Consider the following 25,749-nt stretch of genomic DNA (forward strand, 5'->3'; position numbering starts at 1 on the left):
TAAGGTCTCATGCTAAATGGAGTACGTGACAAAGGAATGTGCCCATTGGAGATAGTGCACTAGTAACCTTATGAGGCTCTCACTGCCAAACTATTGTTTGATCAGGGATAAAGGCTCTTTAACACACAGTCTGACATTCAAGTACAGCACTCCTTCACTGGAAGGAGAAACTATTTGCTGAAAGGGGCATATGGACAACTATCCCTGTAACACATTCAGGATGACACAATGCATGGCATTCACCATGTAGGTTATTGGCTCCTTAACTGAATTGCTAAATATAGAAACAAGAGTGACATTTAGAAATATAGGATGAGATACCTACTTAACATGTCTACCAACCTCCCAAATACTTCCCAACCTCCCAAATACTTCAGTCTCTTTAAATGTAATATCCTTTTCTGCTCACACATCCAGTAACCCCAGACAAACATACTATGCCCCAGGAAGATAGGAGGGCAGGAGATTATTAGCTGTTCCACCCTCTCAAATTAGCTCTATATAGCAAAACAATCATTGCTAGAGAATTTCTGACTGTCAATTCAGCAAGTAAAAATGCTGAGAAAAAAGAATGTAGTCCCAAGATACAAAACTGAATCATTAGGAAAAAACAAAAAGTAGAATGTATGTAGTAGATAAAGCTTTAGTTATAGAGAAATGATAAAGCATAAAAAAAAAAAAAATTCAGTATATACATATTTTATGGGTTTCCAGGACTGATTGGAAGAGCATGTTTCTTTTGTTTCTACAATAGATTGTAATTAATTCAAAAACTAGTCAATACTCAAAACTGAATCATGTGCAAAGTTACTCTACTGGTCTTTGGCCATATCAGTCCAGTCCATATTTATTCATTGATATTGCCCGCATGAATCAAATTCCAAAGTTTAAATCTTCCACTGTTGCTGATAAACTATTTACCTGTCTTTGGATCAATGGAGAAATACGGTTGCCCCTGAAGAATGCTGTAAACCACTCTAGCACTGTTTCCGTAAGTGGGATCATCAGCATCTGTTGCCTTTACTTGAAGCACATATGCACCTGCATAGAAACACAGGTAATCACATTTTCAATATAGAGCAGTGATCAGGGATATTTCAGACACATTAGTCCTGTTGCTAGCAGATTCTGTTGTAATTCTTGTTCCACTGGAAACAAGGCAAGAATAAAACAGTCAATTCATCATCTCTATGCTAGCAACCATCTAGGTAACAGCTGAGGCATAATGGGAAGTAAAGGGGAAGCAGCCCGCCATCAGAAGATATTTATAAACAGTTTATGAAACATGCGTTATTTACAAAAACTTTTTACCCAACACATATAGGATGGAGATCTGGGGAAGTGCAATACTGGATTTTGAAAAGGAGTATGCCCCACAGTTTTGTGAAAAGGTTGACAACTGTGGAAGTAAAATATGTGAGTTACCTTTAAAACAAGCATTTGGTCAAGTAACTCCTGAATCTGCCAGTGAAGCAATCTCTAAGTACCTTAAAAAATTATACTGCAGTCTCCTAAAGGTGGAATTCACATTTCAGTTGTAGAACAAAATCAGGTGTTTGGTTCAGCCAGTTGTCTTCAAAATCCAGACTTGAGTCTTCTTCCCTTTCCAATACAACTCAATAGGAAACAAAAGTACCGTGGAGGAAGAACCTCCCCTTGATACTCTATTTTCAGCCACGGTTATAGACCAGACCTAGTGCAATTTGCTTTATATTCCAACTTAAAGGGGACCCATGCCATGGAGCAAAAGAAATGCACATGGAGACAGAAAACTCACTGTAGATGGCAATAGTCTTGCAGAAATGTCTTGTCCCTCCTGCTGGTCGCTAAGCAATTTACCTGCATTTCCCCACTGCCCTATAATGAAAACAGTGTTCAAACTATAGTCTTCAGCAAAACAAATGGCCACACATTTAGGTTTTCCCAACAGCTTTGAAGAATTAATAGTTTCCTATGATCTTCTGTGCAAATGAATGTTGGGATTTGCAATGCTGATTTGGAGTGAGTGAGGTGAAGACAACCTACATGAAAAACAGGACAGGGAGGAGGGTTATCCCCACCATTTTTGTTTTAAGAAATGTCCTGCATTTGGAGGTCATCTGACTTTTTTTTCAAGAATATCCGTGGAATACTGCAAGCACTTCAAATCGCTATTTTTCCGTAATGAAAACTGGCAAGTTTCAAAGGATGTTCACAATCTAAAATTAACCTTAATGGACTTGTCAAAGTTTATTTCTGGGAGGGCCTCACTGAGAGATGCTCCATGTGAAAGGTCCTACGACTTAGACATGAAAGTAACTCATAGCAAAGGTAGCTGTTTGGAGGATTTTTTTTTTCAGTGCCTGCCCCGCGCGCCCCTCCCCCCCCCATCTCTCCATATGAGGCTTGACAATGGTGCTGAAGGGTTTGGAATTAACATTGTAAAAATACTTTTTTTTGCATGGCTGGTCATACAAGACTGCTCCTGGTACAGTTTTTTATTGAACAATAGAGAATGAAAAGGTATTCCAAGATATATTCTGTCTATCTCCTGAAGAAAACACAGAAATATAAGTGTTATTTGACTAATAATCACTTTTTAAAGTCAACAGGTTGTTTTTAAGCTGAGGGCAAGTTTCATTAAAATCAACTTCTAAAAGAAATAAAAGATTAGCAATGAATAAATGAATGAAAATAAACCGTTGAGATAGATTCAGTTAACTAAAAGCCTGAAGTTATTCTCTTGATTTTCTGGATGTGAAAGGTGAGGAATGATACCTGTTAGAGAAGACCGAAGTCCAAGTTCAGTATAACCATTGTGGAAGCAGTGCCTACTCAAACACTTGTGCCTTTCTTTACATAACACATAACCATAACTGACTATAAATTAAATAGCTTAGACAAGCCCAGCTGGAGGAATACTTTTTCCTACAGGAATGACAGATAGAAGTTATCTAATACCTGTAGAGCATTTGGTGGCCTTCATCTATTCCTGTCCATAAGGAATATCTTTGTAACAGGATCTCTTGCTTTCAGCCCTGTCTTCTGCTCCAGAAATTCAGGGAGCCACAGCAACAACTTAGTTCTACTCCAGTGATCAAGATGGAGAAGGAAATGGTAGCTTTCAAATTTTTTCCTCTCTTCCCTTGAAAAGGAGAAGTTCACTGTACTTGCCACCTTTGGGCCCTTACTGTTGTGGAAGAAAAAGGGAGATCTCTTCCTTCTGGAGCAATTACACTGACAAAACTTGTCATGTTCACTCACTGTACAGTACAACTTCCCTTCCTGGTATACACACAATTGTCTTCCTTCATTGCTACTACCTTTCCAACCTAAAAAATTCAGTCTACTTTTTCCACTGAAAAGAAATGCTACCTTTTAACATAGTTGCTGCCTTCTTTCCTCCCTACCAAATTGTTCAGTCTTTCACTGTGTTCTTAGGCTGGTGAGTTTTGTTCCCTCTGAAGCGGTGGAGCAAAGCATCAGATTCCCAGATGCTGAGGTCTGAGCTAGAACTGGGCGACTGAGTGCTCTGGCTGACAAGTGTGCTGCGTCGGGACTGGTTTAAGACAGTAGCCTGCACTTTTGCCAAAACGAGACAGTGCTGTCACACATTCCCAAACCTCCTCTTGGGCCAGGATTCATGTTTCTGATGCCGCACTGGTTGCTACTTCAGGGAGCTAATTTTAGTTTGTCATCTGACTATGATTGACAAAATTTTGTCGTCATGTTACCAAGACCTTTGCTTTGCAGCTTGAAGAACGCAACATTCTCCATAAGAGAACAGGACAGGCAGACCAAGATTTACAAATGCAACAGCAGAAAGTTAAGTTTCTTTGTATGTGCACTTATTTTCTGAAGTGCTGAGCATTGAGGAGACCTACCAAAGATCAGGATTTAAAAATCTAATGTTTCTGGAAGGTTAGTCAGAACACCTGCCTTCTCACAGGTCATCAGCAGAGAACTTGCAAACACCATAATGAAGATCTTTCCAGCACTTGAGACTGATAGAAACAGCAGACCTGTCACACAGCGCACTGGCCATCACCTCAAGAGGGTGAATCGCATATTTTACTACTGACTGTTCACGTCGACTAACTTTGGACAACAAATGTAGAGGGTTAAAAGGCTCCTAAAGTCAGGCAGTGAGGAAAATCTCACACTACTTAATCAATGCTTTTGCAGTACTTTTGGACTTTAGGATATATCATCTTTATGAATTTTGCTTCACTGCACCTCACTTGCAAATTGAAAACAACCCATAATATAAGTCTATATGCCAGCTCTTTTAAAAAAGAATTCTTAAACCTAATATTGTACTGATCTTGAGATTTTAAATCAATATTAACTTATACATTGAAGCTGCAATGAGACAAAATAAATCACAAATGTGATTCAATTTTAAGGATTTTTAAGAAGAAAGCATTGGGCCTCTTAAGTACTCAAGCTGTTAGTTAAATAGTAATGCTTATTTTCTACCCATTTCAGTTACAATTCTGCACCTGTATTTATCACTGTCAGAGCTTTTCTTTTAATCCTTAGAAGCTCAGTTCAGGAAAAAATAATTACGGTGTACTTTGAAGAGGACTGTAAGATATGCTAGTTTGCTATGCTAAGTCATATTCAGAAGGCAGATTTAGCTCTGGAAAAGTTTGTGCAAAATATGCTGCAGTCTTTTTCTTATGGAAAATTTATATAGGCTTTAAGAACTTTTTACCTTTGTATGAACAGTGTGATTTATTCATTTATTTGTAGAATTATAGATAAAATAACAACTCATTTATTTACTATTTTACTCTATCAAATGAATACCTGGAATAAATCTGATTTTGACTCCTTATGGTTAAATGACATTTCATTATTGTTGTTATAAAAAAGACCAAGAAGGAAGGATGATCTGTAATTAACAGATAAAAAACTATTTATATTTTATCTCATTATGCCTACCTTTTTATGCACATGGTAGAGTTTGAGTTCTATTCAGATCTGCAATAAAAGATAACCCACAACAAAAAAGTCATATGCAATAAATAAGATACATCAGCATGACACTGAATTAGTGGAATTCATAAACATATTTCCTCCAGGTGAAATAAAACAGAAAAAATCACCCCAAATCCAACAATTGTAATTGATTTTGATACTGTCCTGCAAAACATCCTTGTCTCTAAAATGCAGAGACATGGATTTGAAGGGAGACCACTTGGTGGATAAGGAATTGGCTGGATGATCCCACTCAAAGAGTTGCGGTCAACGGCCCAATGTCCAGGTGGATACCAGTGACAAGTGGTGCCCTCAGGGGCCCGTATTGGGACCAGTATTATTTAACATCTTTGTCAGGGACATGGACAGTGTGATTGAGTGCACCCTCAGCAAGTTTGCCGATGACACCAAGCTGAGTGGTGTGGTTGATACTCTGGAGGAAAGGGATGCCATCCAGAGGGACCTTGACAGGGTAGAGGTGGGCCCATGCAAACCTCATGAAGTTCAACAAGGCCAGGTGTAAGGTCCTGCACCTGGGTCAGGGCAATCCTAAACATGGATACAGACTGGGGGATGAGCGGATTGAGAGCACCCATGAGGAGAAGGACTTGGAGGTATTGGTGGATTAAAAACTGAATATGAGCTGGCAACGTGTGCTTGCAGCCCAGAAAGCCAATCATATCCTGGACTGCATCAAAAGAAGTGTGACCAGCAGGTCGAGGGAGGTGATTCTCCCCCTATACTCCACTCTCGTGAGAACCCACCTGGAGTACTACATCCAGCTCTGGAGTCCTCAACACAGGAAAGACATGGACCTGCTCGAGCGGGTCCAGAGGAGGGCCACGAAGATCATCAGAGGGCTGGAGCACCTCTTGTGTGAGGATAGGCTGAGAGAGTTTAGCCTGGAGAAGAGAAGGCTCCGGGGGGACCTTATAGCAGCCTTCCAGTACTTAAAGGGGGCCTACAGGAAAGATGGGGAAGGACTTTTTATCAGGGCCTGTAGTGATAGGACAAGGGGTAACGGTTTTAATCTGAAAGAGGATATATTTAGATTAGATGTAAGTAAGAAATTCTTTACTGTGAGGGTGGTGAGACACTGGTGCCCAGAGAAGTTGTGGATGCCCCTTCCCTGGAAATGTTCAAGGCCAGGTTGGATGGGGCTTTGAGCAACCTGATCTAGAGAAAGGTATTCCTGCCCATGTCAGGGGGTTTGGGACTAGGTGATCTTTAAGGTCCCTTCCAACCCAAACCATTCTATGATTTTATGATTTACGACTGAATGCATGGATTTGTGACACTTCAGAATAAGAGAAACTTTAAAAACTATATAAATCAAAGCAAATCAAGAACTACTCACTCAGTATATTCATCGGCTTCTCTTAAGTTCCAACAGGTTTAGGTAAGAAATGCTCAATTAAGATATTCAAGCAACTTTAATTTGTCTTGTTATGATGTAAGTATTCACGTATATTTAAGATGTTGGCATGTGAGGTATTGAATGTGTTAGCAGGGTGACTTTTAGTAAGCATAGTTGATAATTTTTGGTAAATTTAATCCATACAGTGTCTCAGGAGATTGAAACGACAGATACAGCAGTAAATGTGTTTATCTTTTTTTCCATATTCAAAGCAAAACTACTGTGGCTGAGAATGGATTTTGGAGCTCTTCCCCTATTCCATCATTTGTTTCCTAAGCCCTAGCAACAGCAGCTTAAACCCAATCAATATCCTTTTAACAGAGCAGTGACCACCTCCCCTTCTTTCCAAAACGACTATGACCAGCAAGCCGCTCCTGCTATACCACCAGGAGCAGCTTCCTCCAAACCAGAAATTATTTACCAAAACAAAGATTAGCTGAAAGAGTGTGAGCCAGAATGAGTGCTTTCATAGCAATACTTACAGTGGAGTTCATGCCACCTATTATTAGACTTCTACCATGTAGGCATCTAGACTCATGCCAGGCACCTGCAGCTAGCTTTGCAGCCAGGGGCTGGGCACAGGGAGCCTGGCAGCACTGGTCTGCATGTACCAGTGATGCACAGGTAGCCATGTGAAACACCACAGCTGAATCCACATCTATGTCTAAGTTCTCATGCAAAAATGTGACGTTGCAAGGTGAATGAAGCAGACAGTGGCCATCTTGAAATGTTTTCAGACAGTCTGCCTGAAAATTCTGCCATCAACCTAGGTGCTTAACAATCCCTGCACAGACCAATCCTTAGTTGTCTCAAAATATTAGTTTAGATATTCTTAGGTACATGCTCCAGGTAATTCAACCTTATTACACAAAAGAAAGAAGAAATGCTGATTTATAAACTAAGTTTTATTAAAGCAGATATCCAAAGTCATATTTTAGCCTGATAAATAGCAGGCACTGAATATGAAAAATAATCCATTTCACAGCGATAGCATTTTCAACTGTATTAATTCATCTGTCAGATCTTTTACAACAAATAGATACTATGTAAAACTTATATTTTTATGAGAGGTCAGGCATGTTTTTTTAATGTGCCTCCAGTCATTTACCAACTTAGATACATACCTAATGTTCTAAACAGGTTTTCTGAAATTGGTTTCTTCTTCAGCATTATCAAGCATTGCCCATTGTATCTAAAAAGGTTTTTATTTTATTGCAAAGTATAAAGCCAATATACTTTTAAAAGTAGACTCTAAATTCTAATTATTTTTTCCCAGGTAATAATACAGGGTGCTACAGCTGTAAATCTTTAATGCACAAAGGTAGTGATGGAGAATCACATTTACTATAGCTCATGACATTTTAATTAAAATATGTACTTACATTACTACATGGAGTAATCAAATGAACAAAAAAATACAATATTTTTTGTTGTTTGGAAACACCTTATATGATAATCAGCATTTAAAGAGACTTATACTTTTAATTTTTGATGTGCAATCAACAAATATTTGATGTAAAGCATTAGAAAATGCAGAAGAATGAAATGATGTGCTTAAGTAGTTATTTATGTTTTAGAAAGAAAAGAAAAATAATGCTAAACCATTCACATGGCTCAAGGAAATGGTATGGAATTTTAATGAAGATTATATTTTCTTTAAAATAATACAGACAGTATTGAGGACTAACATATATTGTAAATAGTTGTTCTAATCACAACAAGCATTCTGGCCTGAATTTTACTCTCTGCAAATAGAATGGGGCCCAAGATCTCTAACTCATTTGTCAAACTGACTGAAATAGCACTAAAAAAGCCTCATAGTTTACATTAGAATGGCTGGAGGGAACTATAGGAAGCCTGAGTTTATACCATAATAAGAATGTTTATGAAATAAAGATTTGACTTCTAGAACTATAACCATTTTTTCTGAGTCTTTCATTAGTAAAAATGCTACTTTGCCAAAATCAAAAGAATGTCTGAAAGAAGAGCAGTATTGATTAAATCTTTCCCATCCAAAAAGTACTAGAAAGAAATTTCAAAATTTTCTAATACACCCAGTTTGATATTTTCAAATTGCTTATGAATGACCAGTCAAAAATTATTAAAAAATTACTCCAAAATTCAGACCATCCCCAATTTCAAAACAGAACATTTAATTTATTGATTTTTTCCCCTGATTTTTTCTTATAAAAGACTAAAATATTGACCTTTTGTACTCTTTCAGCGTGGAAATAAGTTTTGTCATCACCAAAGTGTAGGTGGGGTATCTTGCTGGCTGTGGAGCTATTATTGGCTTCCAAAAAAATCAAGTAGGAAATCTTAATTTCTTATGTTTTGTTCGTTGAACTGAAGGGCATGACCAAGAATTCACAGAACTCAACTGGGATTAGATAAATTGGTTATTTCACTGTAGAGAAAATGAGAGGATTCAAGACTAGGAGAGTAAGACAACAGACTTATTTAGACATGATTCCTGCAAAAATAATATATAGACAATAGAATTCCAAAGATGAAGAAAAAAGGAGGTGGCGATATGTTGAGTCTTTTCTCATTAAGATCAGCTTTCACTATGCCTGCAAATCCCATTAAGTTTCATAATAAATGCCAAAATTCAGTTAAGTAGTGGCAGTGGATTATTTTCCACAGCAAGTGGGAGGGACCTGCTTTGAGACTTTGAAGAGGAAAGAGAGGGCTGGGTGGGAGCAGGAAGGTTTTGGGGTAAACGAGAAGGGAAGGGATACTGCAAGTGAGAGCAGGATTTCAGCATGTTGTAAGGCTTCCACAGGCACTGGCTGGAGCCTCTCTCCACTCCATGTAGATCAGAGGTTCAGCCAGAGCAGGTCTCTCAGGCCCTTGTCCAGCCAAATTTTTAATATCTCCAATGAGAGAGATCCCACAACCTCTTCGGATGCTCCTATGGGATCCTGCCAAGCAGGTTCCTGAACAAGCTCAAGTCTCCTCTTTTGAAGTCCAGGGCTACGATTTTACCATTTGTCTTGTTCACTTTTTTTCCCTGTCTTTTTTTTAGTAGGAAATGAATAAGACATATCGTATGTGAATTTTCATAGTATTTACTTTTTGTAAGGGGCTATCAAGGTAGTTGCATCTATTCATGGTGAGTAAAGATCGAATAGCAGATTTTCTGCCATAAGTGTTCTTTTTCTTTTTTTTTTTTTTCCCCAACATGGTTAGTTAGAAGAGCTGTCATCATCTTGCTGTACAACCTCGCCCATACCACATGTATGATTTTGTGTTTTTGTCACTCTGCTGGGAGTTGTTTGTGCCTAGTACTTTTGAAAGAAATCAGACGATTGTGCAAACATTTTTTATACGAGCAGGAGGAAGGAGAGGCATACCTGCTGGCATAGAAACTCACTACTTTGCACAATATTATTCCTAAACAATTCCCAGAATAACGCCTTGGCAACCTGAACAATGTCCATATTCTTTTCAGAATTCAGGTAAAAACCTAATCAACATCTACCTTTCTCGTGTTTTCTTTTTTTTTTTGGGGGGGGGAGAGGGGAAGGAAAAGTGAATTTATGACTCACTGCAGCACCACATTGCAATTCAGATCAGGAGATCCCCTGTCTCAGTAAATATTCCCCTGACCTGCCACTGGCAGTTTTAGCAAAGCTCCAGTACTGGGAGAACATGTGCATCTGTAAAGAGAGATGCTGACACTGCCCTTTTGGGGCTTATCTTTTATAGAAGAAATTACCAATAATATGTTTTGAAGATATACTCCTGAAGCTGACTCCCACTAAAGTAACGTGAGGAAGGCATATTTTACTTGGAAAACCAGTTTCCAGTTTATGTATTCATGGCTGTGCAGCCCTGATAATAACACAAGCTTGGCTCCATCAATATCTTGAATACCAGACACCATCATGGAACCACACTTTTCTCCTGTTTTGCATTCCAGACAACACACTGAACATATATATATTTTTCTCTCAGCTGTCAGAAGCAGCCACGTCCACAAAAGCAATACTGGCATTCCCTGTTGTAATTGATAAAGAATGGCAGATTTTTGCTAATACTTTTTGTGCGCTAGTAGCTTAAAGCAGTTGCAAGTCTCAGCATTTATTGCATAATCAAACATGTTTCTAGTATATCTCCAGAATAACATTTGATTTACAGTGCTAACAATCCAGGGTGTATGGAAGCTGGCTTTGTTAAGCTGAACCACATACACACTCTGATTTCATCTGGAAGACAGTGCTAAAGCACTAACACACAAAGTGTTGAGGTTTTTTTCCCGGCAAATTGGAAGGCATGGCATTGTGAAGAAAAAAAAAATGTTTTGTTTCTTCTTCCTTATGCCATAAATGCTTTATGAAGTAGAACTAAGGTTTTCGAAAGAGTCAGCACATTTTATTGCCCGCAATGTTTTTGTCTCTCAAAGTCTTTCTTGCTAATTAATTAATAGGTCCCTTTCTTCTGGCCATCCCTGTCTCCCTCATGGATGATGAGGGTAAACAGGGGAAACCTACAGCTGTGAGTTTTTTAGATAATTATTTAGCTTGGAAATCTGCAAAGCAATTATTTTCTTTTTCATTTTTTTTCCTACCCTCATCTGTTGGGGTCGGCCAGAGTTAAGCCACTAAGGGCACACAATCTGGCTAAGCTAATAATGACTCTGTTAGGAGTGAATATTTATTTAATTTCTTTATTTTTATTAATTTAGGCTATTTATTTATTTATAAAGACATCCAGCTGCTTACACAGTCCCAAGGCTGTGATAATGTTTACAGAGGTTGCACTTCTGAAGAAAACGAGGAGCTTGAAATAGCAGCTAATAGTCTATACCCAATATGCACATAAAGGAGTAGCCTAGCAAAGTAACTGCTGGAAATGATGCACAAGGAGAGCAGCACAAGAACCAATTAGCAAATACTAAGCTTAATATCCATCCGTTTGAGAAATACATCTCTTGAGAGTGATTTTTCCTTTCTATTTTCAAGGCTGTGGATTGTTTTCCTCTTACCAATGTGACAGAAGATCCCCTCACATACATGAAATTTAGCAAATAGAAAAACTTAGATTTGACTTTTGCTTTTATCCTCTTGACAACTTGGTAACTTTTTAGGCCATAACTCAACAGGGAGTTAATTTTGCCAGAACACCCATGATGGCTAGGATGTGGGGGATAAAAATAACCAGTACACCCTCTAATGATGATAGCTATGCTGGCAAAACCCTTACTGTAGATGTCTCTGTACTGATAAAAGCATGCTTTTTTTGGTTTAGTTTATGTTTTGCAGGGAGGTGGTATAAGCTGTACTAGAAGAAAGAACCTTTCTGATATGAAATGCTATGTCTGAACCAGAGGACTTTGCCAAAAACACTGTATTAAATTAGATGTGCCCTGGGAAGTAAATATTTTCTTCAATGGAATTGTGAAATAGTTAGCCATACTTGATGCACTGAAATCCTAAGGGTCTGAGGAAAAAAAAAAAAGTCAACCCCAGAATAATAGCACAAAGGGTTGCTATTCATTTATTAATCTGTGAAGTGGTTTCCGTGTGATCAAAATATTTTTCAGATGCAAATGTTCAAAGAAAAGGCTAAGTATTAAGCTGAGTTTTAGTGAGGAAAGTGATATACTGGAATTGATTCTTAGCTTTTGAATGCTAATGCAACTTGATGGTTGTCATGATGTTTAGCTGTACAGCACTTGTTAATATCAGCTGCATGCCTTTCAAAAACATACCATCCTTCTAGTGCCAGATGAAAAGAGTACCAGGAAAAGAAGCATTTTTAAGCAATCCAGGAAATGACATTCACTTTTCTCACGGAAGAGCTCCTGGAGATTCTTAAGGTGTGGCAAAAGTCTTGAAATTGTGACACCCCACCCCCCAAAAAATGTATGCCCAAAATGGTGGACTTCGCACAAAGAATTCAGGAGAAAGCATGTCACGGTGTACTTCCATTACCTACTGTTTGAAGTTTTCATGAGCTGGAGTTTCACACATCAATTCTTCAAATGTCAAATGATTTATTCAGAACACAGTAATAAGAAAACTTGAGCTTTACACAGGACACAAGAAAAAATTAGTGTGAAATAAATGTCATTCATATTGAATGTCAGTTAAAGGGACTTCAGTTTGATTCTCAGTAGATGCTTGGATGGTACATGGAGATTGGTTTATTTAATTTATTTTTACCAGATGTTGGACCTCGTTAGAAATAATTTAATTCTATGTTCACCCAGGCATCTTTACCTGAACTTCTACACTAGAATTTGGTGAAAAAAATCTTTTTAGTTTTGAATGACAGAAAGAAGTTTATCAGGACTTTTTGGCCAGTTATATTTTAATAGTCATGCACTTAGGATCAAATTTTGGTAACCAAATTTCATACTAATCTGGTAACATTTCAAGGAAAAAAAGATTTGGAGAGGTTGATGACTGAGCACTTTTAAAGTTTGTTTTGCCTGTGTCACATCTCTTCCTACCTACTTCAAGTGTTGTGGCTAAATCTCTCAAGAAGGAAGCAGACTAGTCTTCATGAATATTTTTTTTTCCTTCATGTTGTTTTGTATTTACCTTTAGATCTTTTCTCCTACTTAAAATCCACAAATGTCCTAAGGGCAAACTTGGATTAGGCAGAGACATGATAACATGCAAAAATAACCTCAGAACACAACAGTGACTTCTACACAATCTAGCATGCAATGTTATATTCTGTGAAAGGTGCCGATTTTTCTTTAATTATTTAATCAGAATATTGCTTTGAAGACACTCCTGCTACTTCAAGATCAAAGCATTGAAGAATCCATGGAATTTTACTCTATACATTTGCATTAAAATTTAAAATGTCATCTGATCCATTCAGTGACTTAATTCATAATTTCTATACTATTCTACATAGCTTCCTACATCAACATCCAACTACACTAACCTTCAGTGGTGATAGGGGACAGTAACTCCACATACCCATGATAGGGGTCTGACTATAGGGGCTTTGGAACTTGGAACGCCATGGATGTCCTCAGGCCCCACAAAAGGTTTCCCTCGTGCAAACTCATTTGCAAGAATATGAAAAATGGTAAAAGATGCATTGCTACTCCAAGTGACATCAGGCTCAGCCTCCACCACAAACGGTATTTCAGAAAAAAATGTAGAAGAAATCCATCATTTGAAAACACTTAGGATAACATGGCCCTGTGTAAGTCCTGGTCTGATTCCTAGCAGTGGTTGGTTTAAACCCTGAAACACAAGCCACCATATCCCTTCCAAACATCTCTTACCTTTTACCACAATAGTTGGGCCTTCTTAAAACAAAACTAATGAACTAATTTCCCTTACTATAGGAACAGGGTAAGGAGTAATGAACTGAACATACAGCAAGGGAGACAGAGGTTTCTGATGGATGAACAGAGACAGCTTGCACAGGGCTGATTGCGGTGACTCTTCTCCTCAGCTTTCTGTTCCCTCTCTGAAATCCCGCCCCTGTTGTAGGAGTGACCCAGCCACTTATAAAGGTACAAACCGAGGTCAACTTCAGATTTCCTTGATAATTCACAGCAGTTTAGTGGACTTTGCACAAGCAGCTAAATCACCCTTGCAGCAGAAACTCATGAGAGAGAGGTGGAACAAACAGCTGGCAAGAGAAACAGTGCAGGCGTTCAGGTTAAGAGTAGTCAGTCTTCAAACAGAACCTTAATGCTAATCGTAAGCACATATTTTTTTTTTTTTTTACTAGAAGGATTGTTGTGTCACTACCTTTGAAAGTTCTTGAGAACAGATTAGACATTCATTAGGAATGATATATATGTGATTGATCCTCATGGAAATGCATTAAGTGAATTTGAGATCCCTTCTACCCTAGCTTTGAGATTCTGTGCATTGTATAGACAGACATCCCTCCCTTTGGAGTATTACTATGTCCTGGCTTTGTGGATATGATAGAAGTGCCTCTGTGCTAGGGTTTTAATTTGGCTTAGGACTGCACTTTTGAAGCAGATCTTTCAATTGTCCCCACTTACTATGCTGTGGTTAATATGAGAAGCACTCTTTAAGTGTGCAAACTGGATTATTTTGGGGTGAAGCTAAGCTGGAAGGTATGCTGCAGGTGTGCACTTGATGCAACGCAGCTATTAATAGGTAGGTGTTCAGTCCAAGGGGCCAGATGAGAGTTTATTTGAAACCATGAGAGTACATATACTCTGGATGCCAAGTTCTCAGCACTCACTGTTTCATCACACAAATCTGTTTCTATTGCATCATATTACTGTCTAGTATGACATAGGTAACACTCTTTCTTTGTACAGCATCAGGAGTAATACTTCTCCAATCCTTTTCAGAGCCTTTAGATACTACAATAACAATACAAAGGTATAATTATTATTTCACATAAGGAACAGTTGCAAATTAATTAGCAAAAATCTATAAAGTTTTAACTGAAGACAGAAAATGTTATGGTAATACTACTATGCATATTAGCCAATTTCATAGCACTGAAAATAGAATATTTTAGCAATTAGGAGAGAGAAGAAATTAAAACTGCAAGGTTATATTAAACATATGGAATTTTTAAATATACCCACTTAGAATTAGCTGTGAGCGTGACTCTCCTGTCTCAAATATCTTATATTAGTGTGACAATTCCCTTTTTTTCATGTGTCTGCATTCTGTTTTTTTTCTAAAATCATATTACAACTCTCTAGTGTACCAGTCTGATTTGTTATTGATTTGAACAGCAAATCCAATTTTGTATTTACTTCACAATCTGGACCAGTATAATACCTTGACAACACAGTATTATTAAACAAAACCTCAAGCGTCCTTCACAGCAGGCAAATTTCTGGACTGTGTGCTGCCAGACTAGGACTTACAACCAGTTTTCTTAAGAAAAGCCCAGTGAGCCAAAGAAAATGTCAGTGTTTCACTGGAGGAATGCACTTCCCAAGCATAACTAGGAGGATGTTCTTTGTCAAAAGGTCACAAAAACATGCTTTTCACTCTTTTCTGCCTTACTAGCCACGTCTCTGTTTCAAGATACTGCAGGCAGAGTTTTTCTCAGCATCAGGAAAGACAGTGACTGAAGCAGAACACTGGAACAGGGAGATCTTGTTCTGTTCTTACTTCTATACCAGACTGTTGGTCAACAAAGTACTTCACTATTTCTTAGATTCTCCATGATAAAATGGAAACACAAGCCTTCACACTTACAGTGGTAGATGCTGTTCTAAGACAGTTCAATGCACGGTCCTTTTTGGTGCTCTGTAGTGTGATGATAATAAAGAGGTCTTCTATTATATCACTGGTCATGACATAATAATATACATAATTTGGAGATGTAGCATTGGGCAGAACACGACACTATCCCAATCTAAGACACATAAGGCACAATATCACATTCTTCAAACTCCTTAAAGTCATACCTTTGAAAAAAGTATGAACTACGGTCAAGAAGCAGTCAAACAACAATCTCAAGAGCTGACAGAATTACAAAATATTGCTTATTTGGGACAATACTTTATGATATTTTAGAAGACATCTTGTAACTTATAGCTGTGCAAATACCTGGTTTTGGTTTTGTTTGTCTTGTTAAAAACTGAAAGATAAAGTGTGGCTTTTGGAACAAACAAAAAAACCTCAAGAAAAACATGATTTCAAGTTAATTTCAAGCATTCCAATACATGCAAAATATTTCAGTTTTGAGCACGGTAAACAGGCCAGGGCAAGAAAACGTTTGTTTCCAGGGTGGCATGAGGAGTGGAAGAGACACTCACATATGCTGTGCAATTCAGTGCAATTCAGCTGCCTTTTTTGGCCTGAGGAAGTTCAAATTTGTACTGCCCACATTTCTGGAAAATTTCATATGTGTGACTGCTTATAAACTTTTACATTTCATTTATTTAATTATTCACAAGGTTACATGCCTTTTTTCTAAGATAGCTTCCTGATTCTCACGTAATGTCACTCTATCTTTCATTTTCTCCTTCTCAGTTTCTTCTGTCTGAGCACCCCCCCATCAATGAAAATCTAAGTGTTTTCAGCAACATGGAACAATATTAACAAGTGAGCCTGAAAGACAGCCATTTACCTACAATAGGTGGAATAAGACCACTGCTAGCAGTGAAACAGAAAGAAGTTGGGTCTTCTACATAAATTGGACTATTTCCTTAAAACCTTTCCTAGAACATTTTTTTATGTATAATCAGCTAACTGGCAAACAGTTTCAAGATATCTGGAATTGAATTTTTAAGTGAATGAACTCTTCACTAACACAAAAAAGCTTTTAGTAACACTCTTGTCCTTTGTGACTCAGTTTTAATCTCTTAAGAGCAATTCAAGGCAGTGCTGTGATTCCAGCATAAACTGCTATCGTGGCAAGTAAGAAAAGTGATGGAGGATATGGGGGGAGGAGGGTTTGAAATACTGGACAAAACCCTTTCCTCCTCTTCTTAGAGAATACTATTACTCTAAGATTACTCTGTTTTAAAATTAGTATTATTTTCTTTAGTGTGTCCTAATTGTGGGTGCTGAAGTTTTACAATTTAACTTCAGGCACTCGAGATTTCAATCTCAACACTCTAAAAGTTAATGTACCTGCCCACCCCAAAACGCAGACAGTGTTCGTTTATCGACTAAATCTTCATTCATCTGTATCTAAAAATAAATGCCTGAATCCTCATGGCATAATCTGCATTATTGACTGAGTGGGTTGTGGCTGCAAAACTTCAAACTGGAATTATGCCAGATCTGGTGATGAGTTAGCCAGTGGTCCTGGGGTCATTCTAGGTGATATTAAAGGCTGTATTCACGTATGTGCCACTCTTCCCTGCGTGTCAGAGGTAAATCAAAAGCCCAGACCTCCACTATCAAAACTCCTTCTTTTAGCCATGACTGGCAAAAAAACCTGTTCTCATAGCTAGTTGAAGAGTGTATCTTCTGGCAAAATGTAATTATACTCCTTATCTTTTTCCCAATTAAGACTATTTCAGCTCATGTTATTCTGCCGTTCCCATTGTAAAGCCCAGTTTCGGAAGAGTGAGATCCTGTTCATCCTGAGATTATCAACAAAACTCTCATTACCTCGGATAGTGAAGGACCATACATTTACATATCCCTGTTGTTTTGAAATTTGAAATCCACCTAGCTCTATCACTCTAGATAAAACCAGATGTTTCCTGTCATGTTGATACTTATCCAGAGAAATAGGATTAAAATTAAAATTTCCAAACTTGATTTTGTGAGCTATTGACTGATTTTGAGCAGCCTTTCCCATAGAAATATTGACTCAAAAACATTGCTTGCATGATTCTACAACCATTCTTTTCTTCAAATCATTAACTATGCAGACAATGCATTCTGTATCTAAAATACGTGATTGAACTCTCCGGAACTCTTAAAATATAAAAACTCCTGTCACCTGTCACAGATACATCTCATTATTAATGTATACTAGAAACCAAATTTCAAAATATTTTGGTCCCTTTTGCAAAGTGGTATGCCTTTGAGAAGTAATATTAAACACCTTTTTTAAAAAATCTCTTTAGATTCTGAAGCATTTAAAAAGATTTTATATGTGTTTTCTGTTTACAGGAATAATTTCTCTAATTTACTAGATCAGCTTGTAGATTTTTAACACTTTCAAAAACATGGTAGTCTGCATTCTTTTACTAAATTCACTTGAAACTGACTCAGACCACTGTTAAAAGTTTTTAGAAATGTACCCCATCCTGTAAGAGTATCACAAATGCTAGTGGAGACAAAAAAATAACCCCTTTAATAAATTATTATTTATATCTAAACATTTTTAACATCATTTTCTCTCCCAAGAGCCACAATCACATTTGTCAACTTAACTGATCCCTGAAATGAGATCCAAATTATTCAACAATGTGCTAAAATTAGTAACAAGCCTCAGGCATAAGGCAGCAGTTGTTTTTAGCATTCATTTTTGTTTTATTAACTACTAGAGACCTATGGCAAATGAGATCATTCTGAATATTACATAGCATCATTCTGTAGTTCAGCTGAACAGTCCCTTATTCCTGCAGCAGAATAACTTTTTTTTTTTTTTTTTTTTACAGCTCTGGAACCCTTTAGATGAAGTGGTGCACGTGCATTTGCAAGTACATATTGCAGCTGCGGAAAGAGGTGCTAAAACTTCCAGCACCTGAATGCAGTAAGTTCTCAATTTTCCTCTCAAACTTATTAAAGTTTCTGGTCATAGGACAAGTTACTCTCTAATAGTAAAACCAAATCCAAAACAATAAAAATGCCAAGTCTTCCATCCAGCTGCTGAAAGTATTCTTTAGAGAACAGTAATACCTTACCTAGACTGATTGCAGGTCTTCTCCTTGGTTGCTGAGAAGACTCATACCTTTTGCAATTTCCAGTGGCCTAAATCTTCGACTGCCGTATTCCCATTCCCATTCCCATAGACTCCAGCTAGAGAGTCACACAGAGCAAAGTGTGTGACTCTGCAAAGAGCAGCAAACTGCTCCAAATTCAGCCAATTTAGTCTGCACTCTCCCATGTTTACTCACTACATTCACTTATCCTCCTCTTTTCTCCTGCCACGTGCCCTACTGTGCCTGTTCTTCTGCAACCATCTCCCTTTTGCACCTGCCTCTTTCTCCTCTGGGACTTCCACTCTCAAACCTTGCCCAACCTCTGCTTGATAAAATATCCCTAAAGCAGCTCCTATTTTCTCTAGATTTCTCTCAACAGAAAAAAAAGCTCTTTTATAGTCTGTCTCCTTCCCAGAAAACAATGTTTTTAGATGCAGCTGACATTCAGCCACTCAGCCATTTTTCATCCTTTGACTCTAATCAGCCTACTTCCCTTGTTTTCATCTTCTTTTTAATTTTATTTTATAGTGATATTTGAAATAACATTTTTTGACACATTTCAATCTTTTTAATCAATTATGGGATGAATAAAATTGAGGTTGAAATGCATTGTATATCAAATGATTGACACTGCTCCACAGCTAGTTTCTTCCTGGCCCCATTGCATCAAGTGCCAACAACAGGCTTCATGTCAAGAGGCTGGCAAAAATGAGTGTATGTCACAACTAGATAAACAATATGGAGTTTTAATGAGAAATCTAAACAGTGTCAGGCCACTTCTAATTTTCTATTTTTTAGTTTATTCATTTCACTTTCTGTATGGGCCTCTATGGTTTTTTTAATCAACTAAAGTAAAAAAAAAAAAAAGAAATTAATAATAATTCATGTGAATGGGGGCTAGTTGAGGACATTTATAGGAAGACAGTGGAGAAAACAGGCTCATTCATTTCTTTGTTATTGCAGCTAAATAGAATGCAGAATACAGTCTGGTTTTCTTAAAATTCAGTAGGCATGTGAAGGCTGCATTGAATGAAGGAATGCACTCTTTGACCATTATGTAAAAATGTCTAATTAATTTTCCTTTGTCGCTTTCAATATGTTTCTATTACATTCTTGGGAACTATTGGGGTTCCCAACAGTGACCAAATTTTGCAGTTGCAAATTACTGTCCTTGAGTAATTCTAAGAATTTTCTCACTGAAAACTCATAAGCACACATCAGTTGCTGATTGTGGTCACACAAAGAAAAATCCTGCTTGGCTATACTTATTCTTTTACATTGCCTAGAATACCATCTGTTTATTTAGGATAAACACAAATTTTTGGAAAAGTCTTCTGGAATATTTTCCTCTATAGTATAATGCAGATGATATGGTTGTTAATTTTCATAAAGTAATTGTTCCCAAACTTTCTTCTCATGGACCACCATGCAGTAGCAAGGTATCATATGGACCGCATGTTGTTTAGGCAGAAATGAGCTCTGGGAGTATATCCAGTACATCCAGTTACCTGATAAGTTACAGGTAGTGCAATGTAACAGGGCAAGTATGATGGGCAGAAGGTGCCAGAATATGCTGTCTTCAAAGACCCCTGTGGATATGATCACTGTGTAATCTGCAGGGGAGCTACTGACTGATTACCCGAGACTTCCACGCCACTGGTAACCTACAGAATGCATTTAGTAGTGACTGTCATCATATTTGAAAATCAAAAATAGCTACCAAGAAGTCCCAAAATCAACTGAGTTGTGGTGTAATGAAAGAGTAAATGAGGGCACTTGTATCCAGTAAACCCCCCCAAATTTATATATTATTTTGATTTCCTGTACTCCATTAGTGTGTTCAGACAACTTTATTTCATAGAATTATAGAATCATTTCTCTACTAGCCTCTTATAGTTCTGAACAGATAGTTCAAGTAAATAAGCTTAATAAAAAAAACTTAATAAGCTGTTTTAGTTTCTGAGTAATTTTCTTCATTCTCTTAAATATTCACATGGCATTTATTGTGCAAGAAATAACAGTAAGCTTCCACAACGGACAATTGTGACAATTATATTGTTCATCACTATTCCCTTTTTTCTCCTCTTATTTAATTTTTAGCACTTCTTACAAAATATTCAGTTTTATGATAAAGGAACTGCCTCTAAATTATGATTGCAATTCCCATTAGAAATTTTCCAAAGAGAAGATCAACCAGATGGTGCCATTCTCCTAGCAGGATACGGAATTTGGTCCATGAAAGCTCTCAAATTCTTATTCATAGATATTGTTTAATAATCAATATCTGCTTGTTCACCATTTTATTCATGTCCTATGCATTCATGAATGCTATGCTGACTTTTACTTAAAGACCGAAACTTGTCAAAGCATCTGTTTCTCAAGGAAGGGTGGATGAGCAGAGATGACCCAGCATGTTGCTCAGTAGTAGAGTTGTCTGCTGTCATCATTTGCTCATAACTTCCTACCTTTTATTTGCTGAGGAAAAAACCCATGTTCTGATGTAAAACCTGCATGCAATCAAGGAAAAAAAAATGGTAAAAAGAACACCTTATACCTCAGTCCCCTACTTTTTCTCTCGGGATCACTACTTAAGTTTATCTTATGTAATTGCTCAGAATGTCTTATCATTGACTACTATATTCCTAATTTTTTTTTAAATTTTAATCTTCGATTTGACACAAGCTTGAGCTGGTTCTATCCACTAAATAAAAAAAAATATCACAGGCTTTTTCTGACTTATTTTAAATGACCACTTCAAATTAGTTATACTAGTTCTCAGAGAAGAATCATTTTACATCTACTGTTCCATTATCAGTCCCTTATCAGACTGAAATAGCAAATACAAGTCCAGAGTCTCATTTTAGCAAGAACTTTATCCTCTTTTTATCTTCATACGATATCTTAATGTGACTTCAAGTAGCATCCATGGTTTTGCCTGATCCTTCTTTTGAATACACCAGAAGACCATTGCACAGAGTCCTACACCCTTACGTGCTCTTGGCTTAATGAAAGCACATGATTTCTTTCCTCAGCCTTAATGTGACATTTGTCAGAAAGGGGATCTTCACCTGCCTCCATTCCCCAGAAGACACTCCCACAACCCACCTGCCACAGGACGCCTGTCCTTACCATTCCCAGCCCAGGAGTGTCAGTAGACCAAACATACCCGGAGCGGACAGCAAGGAAGTTTGAGGTGCCTGAGGAACAAGGCACATATGTAGGTGTAAAGACTGCGCTTACCAAGAAAGCACAGGCAAAACAGATTAAACAGAAAACACAGACTAAGTGGTTTGGTGCTAATTCTGGACAACGTCCTTTATGGCTATGAGCCACCACGGGGCTGAAAGCCAGGTAGGCGTAATAGTGCTGATCCATCCACCTGAGAGACCGGACATGTTAGCGTCTGCACAAACGCGTGCTAGTGAGCATGAACAGCCTTGGGGCAAAGCTGCCCCTCAGGCTGCGTGCGCAGGGGGAGGTGGTGACTGCACAACTACTGTGTGCACACAAACTCCTGAGTGGATCCAAAGCAAACGTTTCTCTACTTAATGCAATAAATTTATACACTGAGACAAAAAAATATGCATCTTTATATAATGCCTGGTTTCAGTTTCTTCGCAACTCTGGAACACCCTGTAAGCAGAGTCCTCCAAGGAACTGAAGGGCCTCCTTCCTCAAAATGATTTTCCCATTTAAACTTGGAGTCTCTCACACTTTACTCAGGACAACACTAATGGATTTTGGCAGGACTCTCATCTTTATAAACGTGCTCTCTGCCTGATGTATTCTCAGAACACCTTAGCTTTTACTTTCTCACAACAGGTTCTCAGTTTATTTGTTTTTCTGCAGATTTTTCCTTAAACTAAATATCCTTTCTACAGACAAAGGTAGCCAAACTTGTTTCCAGACTGAGACATCCTACTTTTGCATATGTAAATGCATACAAATCGGGTATGTGGCATGAATGTAGTATATGTGTGTGTGTGTGTATATATATATGTCTTCTGTCACCGACCTGACAAAGTTAAATCTTGTCACATTTATAATTTGTAGGTTTTTATACTCTATCAAGTTTCTTGGGGTTTTGGGGTTTGTTTGGTTTTTTTAAACTGATGGTGGTAGTAACAGGCTTTCGTATGCAAACCACACAGTGTCAAGACTGTATATGGTGAATTGCACAGTTGCTAGAAAAGCATTCTGTAACAGTTTCTCGGCTTTTTTAGGCTAGTGATTCCCTGGTCAGAAAAAGGAAGATTAATAATCACTTCAAATTTTAAATTTTAAAAAGTAAAACTAGTAAGAAAGATAAGTCATGCTAGTTCCTAGGTATATGGGGATCAAACCAAATCTGCTGAACCTGACTAATTTTTTTTTCAGCCCAGTGCTGTTTTCTACAATGGATCGTATTAGTACACTTCTAGAACAATGCTTGTCTTCTGAAATTGAACTAAAATGACAAGAGCCACAACGGTGTTGAAAAATTGATACAGGTATTATGGCACTAATCCAAAATTTGACAGAATCTGACTTCTACCTCCAGCATGTTTGTTCTTATTGGCTGCGGTTCTTTTCCATATCTCAGATCGTGGGAAGTATGAATGCATTCAAAGAATATTTTTTTTTTTAATTTGCCTTCACTGGAATTAGTTGCTGCTCCTAGGCTGTGATGCAAAGGCTAACTTATGCATTCATTGTCCGTCCTTTTCACTGGGGGAATGCATTTAATTAAAGAACAGTGGCAGTGCAAGAAAGGTTAAGCAGGAGCACTCTTGAAGTAAGTCCTTTGTCAACACAGAAGGAATGAAAGATGTCACATAGATTGACTTAAAACATTATGGTTATTATGATATTCTGAACCAGACTCTAACTTTGGGAAATCTTTTGTTTTATGCATACCGATGCCCTTGTGTCAAGATAACCGACTCTTTATTCAGAGTTCATTAAATAAACAAAAGGAACTTATGTGGTTTAGACCAAAATAAAGCTATTAGAGTTACCTATTTTTGCTTTTTTTCAACTTCATGACTGTTATTGGCTATGATTAATGAGAGATGTTTATAGGGATTGTGGCACGAACAGCCAAGGAATTCTGACAGCAAGCCACACACACTAAGGACCCCATACAGACGTTATTGATGATCTGGGTCAGGGCTCACTTAAAGGGATACATCCTTCAACAGCATTTTGAGTAGATATCTGAAATTACATGCTTATTTAAGCTCTTTTTTTCCAGTATTTGTATACTTTATATTCTTACTTGGCTTCAACAATGCGTGGCCATTAGAGCAACATCATTCTAATGATGTCTCATTTTTCATCCCTTTCACTTCCTGATATAATGGACTAAAAGAAGCATTTGTATTCCCATCATTACAAGGAAATACTGAAACATGTATAGAATAATTTCTACTTTTTGTTCTCTCATCCCCTTGTAATAAGAGATTTGTGCCCTCCTGTATAAGAAGCTATGGAATAGATTAAATTATCCCTTTTTTTGGTATAGCAAGCAAGAAAGCTATGTCACAGTAGGACAGACTTCCTTACGTGCAAGCTCATGAAAGGAAATAACTGAAAATTACAGGTGTGTTCTCATTATTACTCTGTAAGTCATATGCTAGCTGGAAAAACACTTCTAATCAGAACTAAGACTTAGTTTGAAAACAGAAGCATGAGATTATGAGTTTCAAAATCCCTGGTCCCTTATACATGAAACACAGGAATTGAACACACTGCACTGCTATTTATTAAACCACATCGGGCCATTCACCATTAGTTTTCTGCAAGATAAGAAATTACAAATACCACTGCTCAGAGGCAGCAGCACTAAGGAAACAAGTTCTTGCTCTGACATAAATCCTGTAAAGCACCCTGTCACATCTGTAAATGCAATGCACTCCATCCATTTTTGCACAAAGCTAATTTAATTTTATGTTAATAAAACAAGCAACTTAAAAATTTCTTCCTTTCTATACAATGTTTTTTCTACAGAAGCTATCCCTCTTCACAAACTATGAAGTCAGAGGTTCTGTTCTAGATAATTGGGGTTTCTCTGGGCTCAGGCTTTGGTAAAACCAAGGCTCATGCAATTATCTCCACAATTGATTGTTGCCATATTTGCTTTATTTTGCTTGGTGCACAAAAGAGAAAGCTATTGATTTAACTTTGATTTATATATTATCTATCAATCTATCTATTGATTTATCATATGGCATATGAGAAAGACTTACCAAATCACAACTTCATGTAAGTATATTTAACAACATACTTCCATCTCTTTACCACAGGGGAAAGAAAAGCCTCAGTACAGAGATGTCGGGACTGCAGAAAGGCTGGGAAGCCTTTTGTCCGTCCTTTTCAGTATGTACCTAGATCTAATTCCCAATTATTCCCATTCACTCCCACGGATAAGGTTTTGGGACTGCTGACAGGTAGCTATTTACACCTTATTACAGAGCCACTCTGGGGACAGAAAAAAAGGCAGCTGCTCAGGACAACAGAGCACAAGAAGTGACAAATAGTCATGGCCTGCAACCCGCTGCACCCGCTGCCCATTTGGTTTGCAGTTTGTGTCCGCTGCTGTTTCTGTGTGTGCTTTATTGGGTGACCCTGGCACTGGCCTCCTGAGCAATACAGGAATTCAACTTGCAGGACTTATAAAGCAGCTGGCTACCTGCAAAACAGCTAACTAACTAAAGCCTCCTCAGATGTTATCCAAGAACTAAATGGGCAGGTCTTTTCTTTCTTTCCAGCTCCCTGCAGTCATTAACCAATAAAATAATGTACAGGCATACACAATAAAATAATGTACAGTTGTACATAAAATGTACAACTTATTGCATTAAAAATAGTAATATGATGAATGTGTTTTAAGGTTTAATTTAAAAAGAACAAAGCAACTATAGGAGTCTGAGTCTAATTTTATATGAAATTTAAAGATACTTCACTCCTGCACTTGACTTTATTTTTATTTTCTCTTTAATATCTGTATATCTGAATTTTATCAAATTAAAAGTAAATATGAAAGGACAATCTACCAAACATGACATGTGCTCTGCCC

General features: G+C 37.6%; 1 protein-coding gene across 2 annotated transcripts in view; it reads right to left on the reverse strand.

Moving 5' to 3' along the window:
- Positions 1-25,749, reverse strand: part of CDH12 (cadherin 12) — a 162,307-nt gene that overhangs the window by 71,361 nt on the left and 65,197 nt on the right. Inside the window, exon 3 of one of the 2 annotated variants that reach the window (XM_075142499.1) lies at positions 922-1,041. The exons of the other annotated variant lie outside the window; for it this stretch is intronic. Coding sequence (XP_074998600.1) covers positions 922-1,041 — 120 coding nt within the window. The remainder of the gene's footprint in view (positions 1-921; positions 1,042-25,749) is intronic. 2 annotated transcript variants of the gene reach the window in all.

This window comes from Calonectris borealis, chromosome 2 (assembly GCF_964195595.1).
Source record: "Calonectris borealis chromosome 2, bCalBor7.hap1.2, whole genome shotgun sequence".
Lineage (NCBI taxonomy): Eukaryota > Metazoa > Chordata > Aves > Procellariiformes > Procellariidae > Calonectris > Calonectris borealis.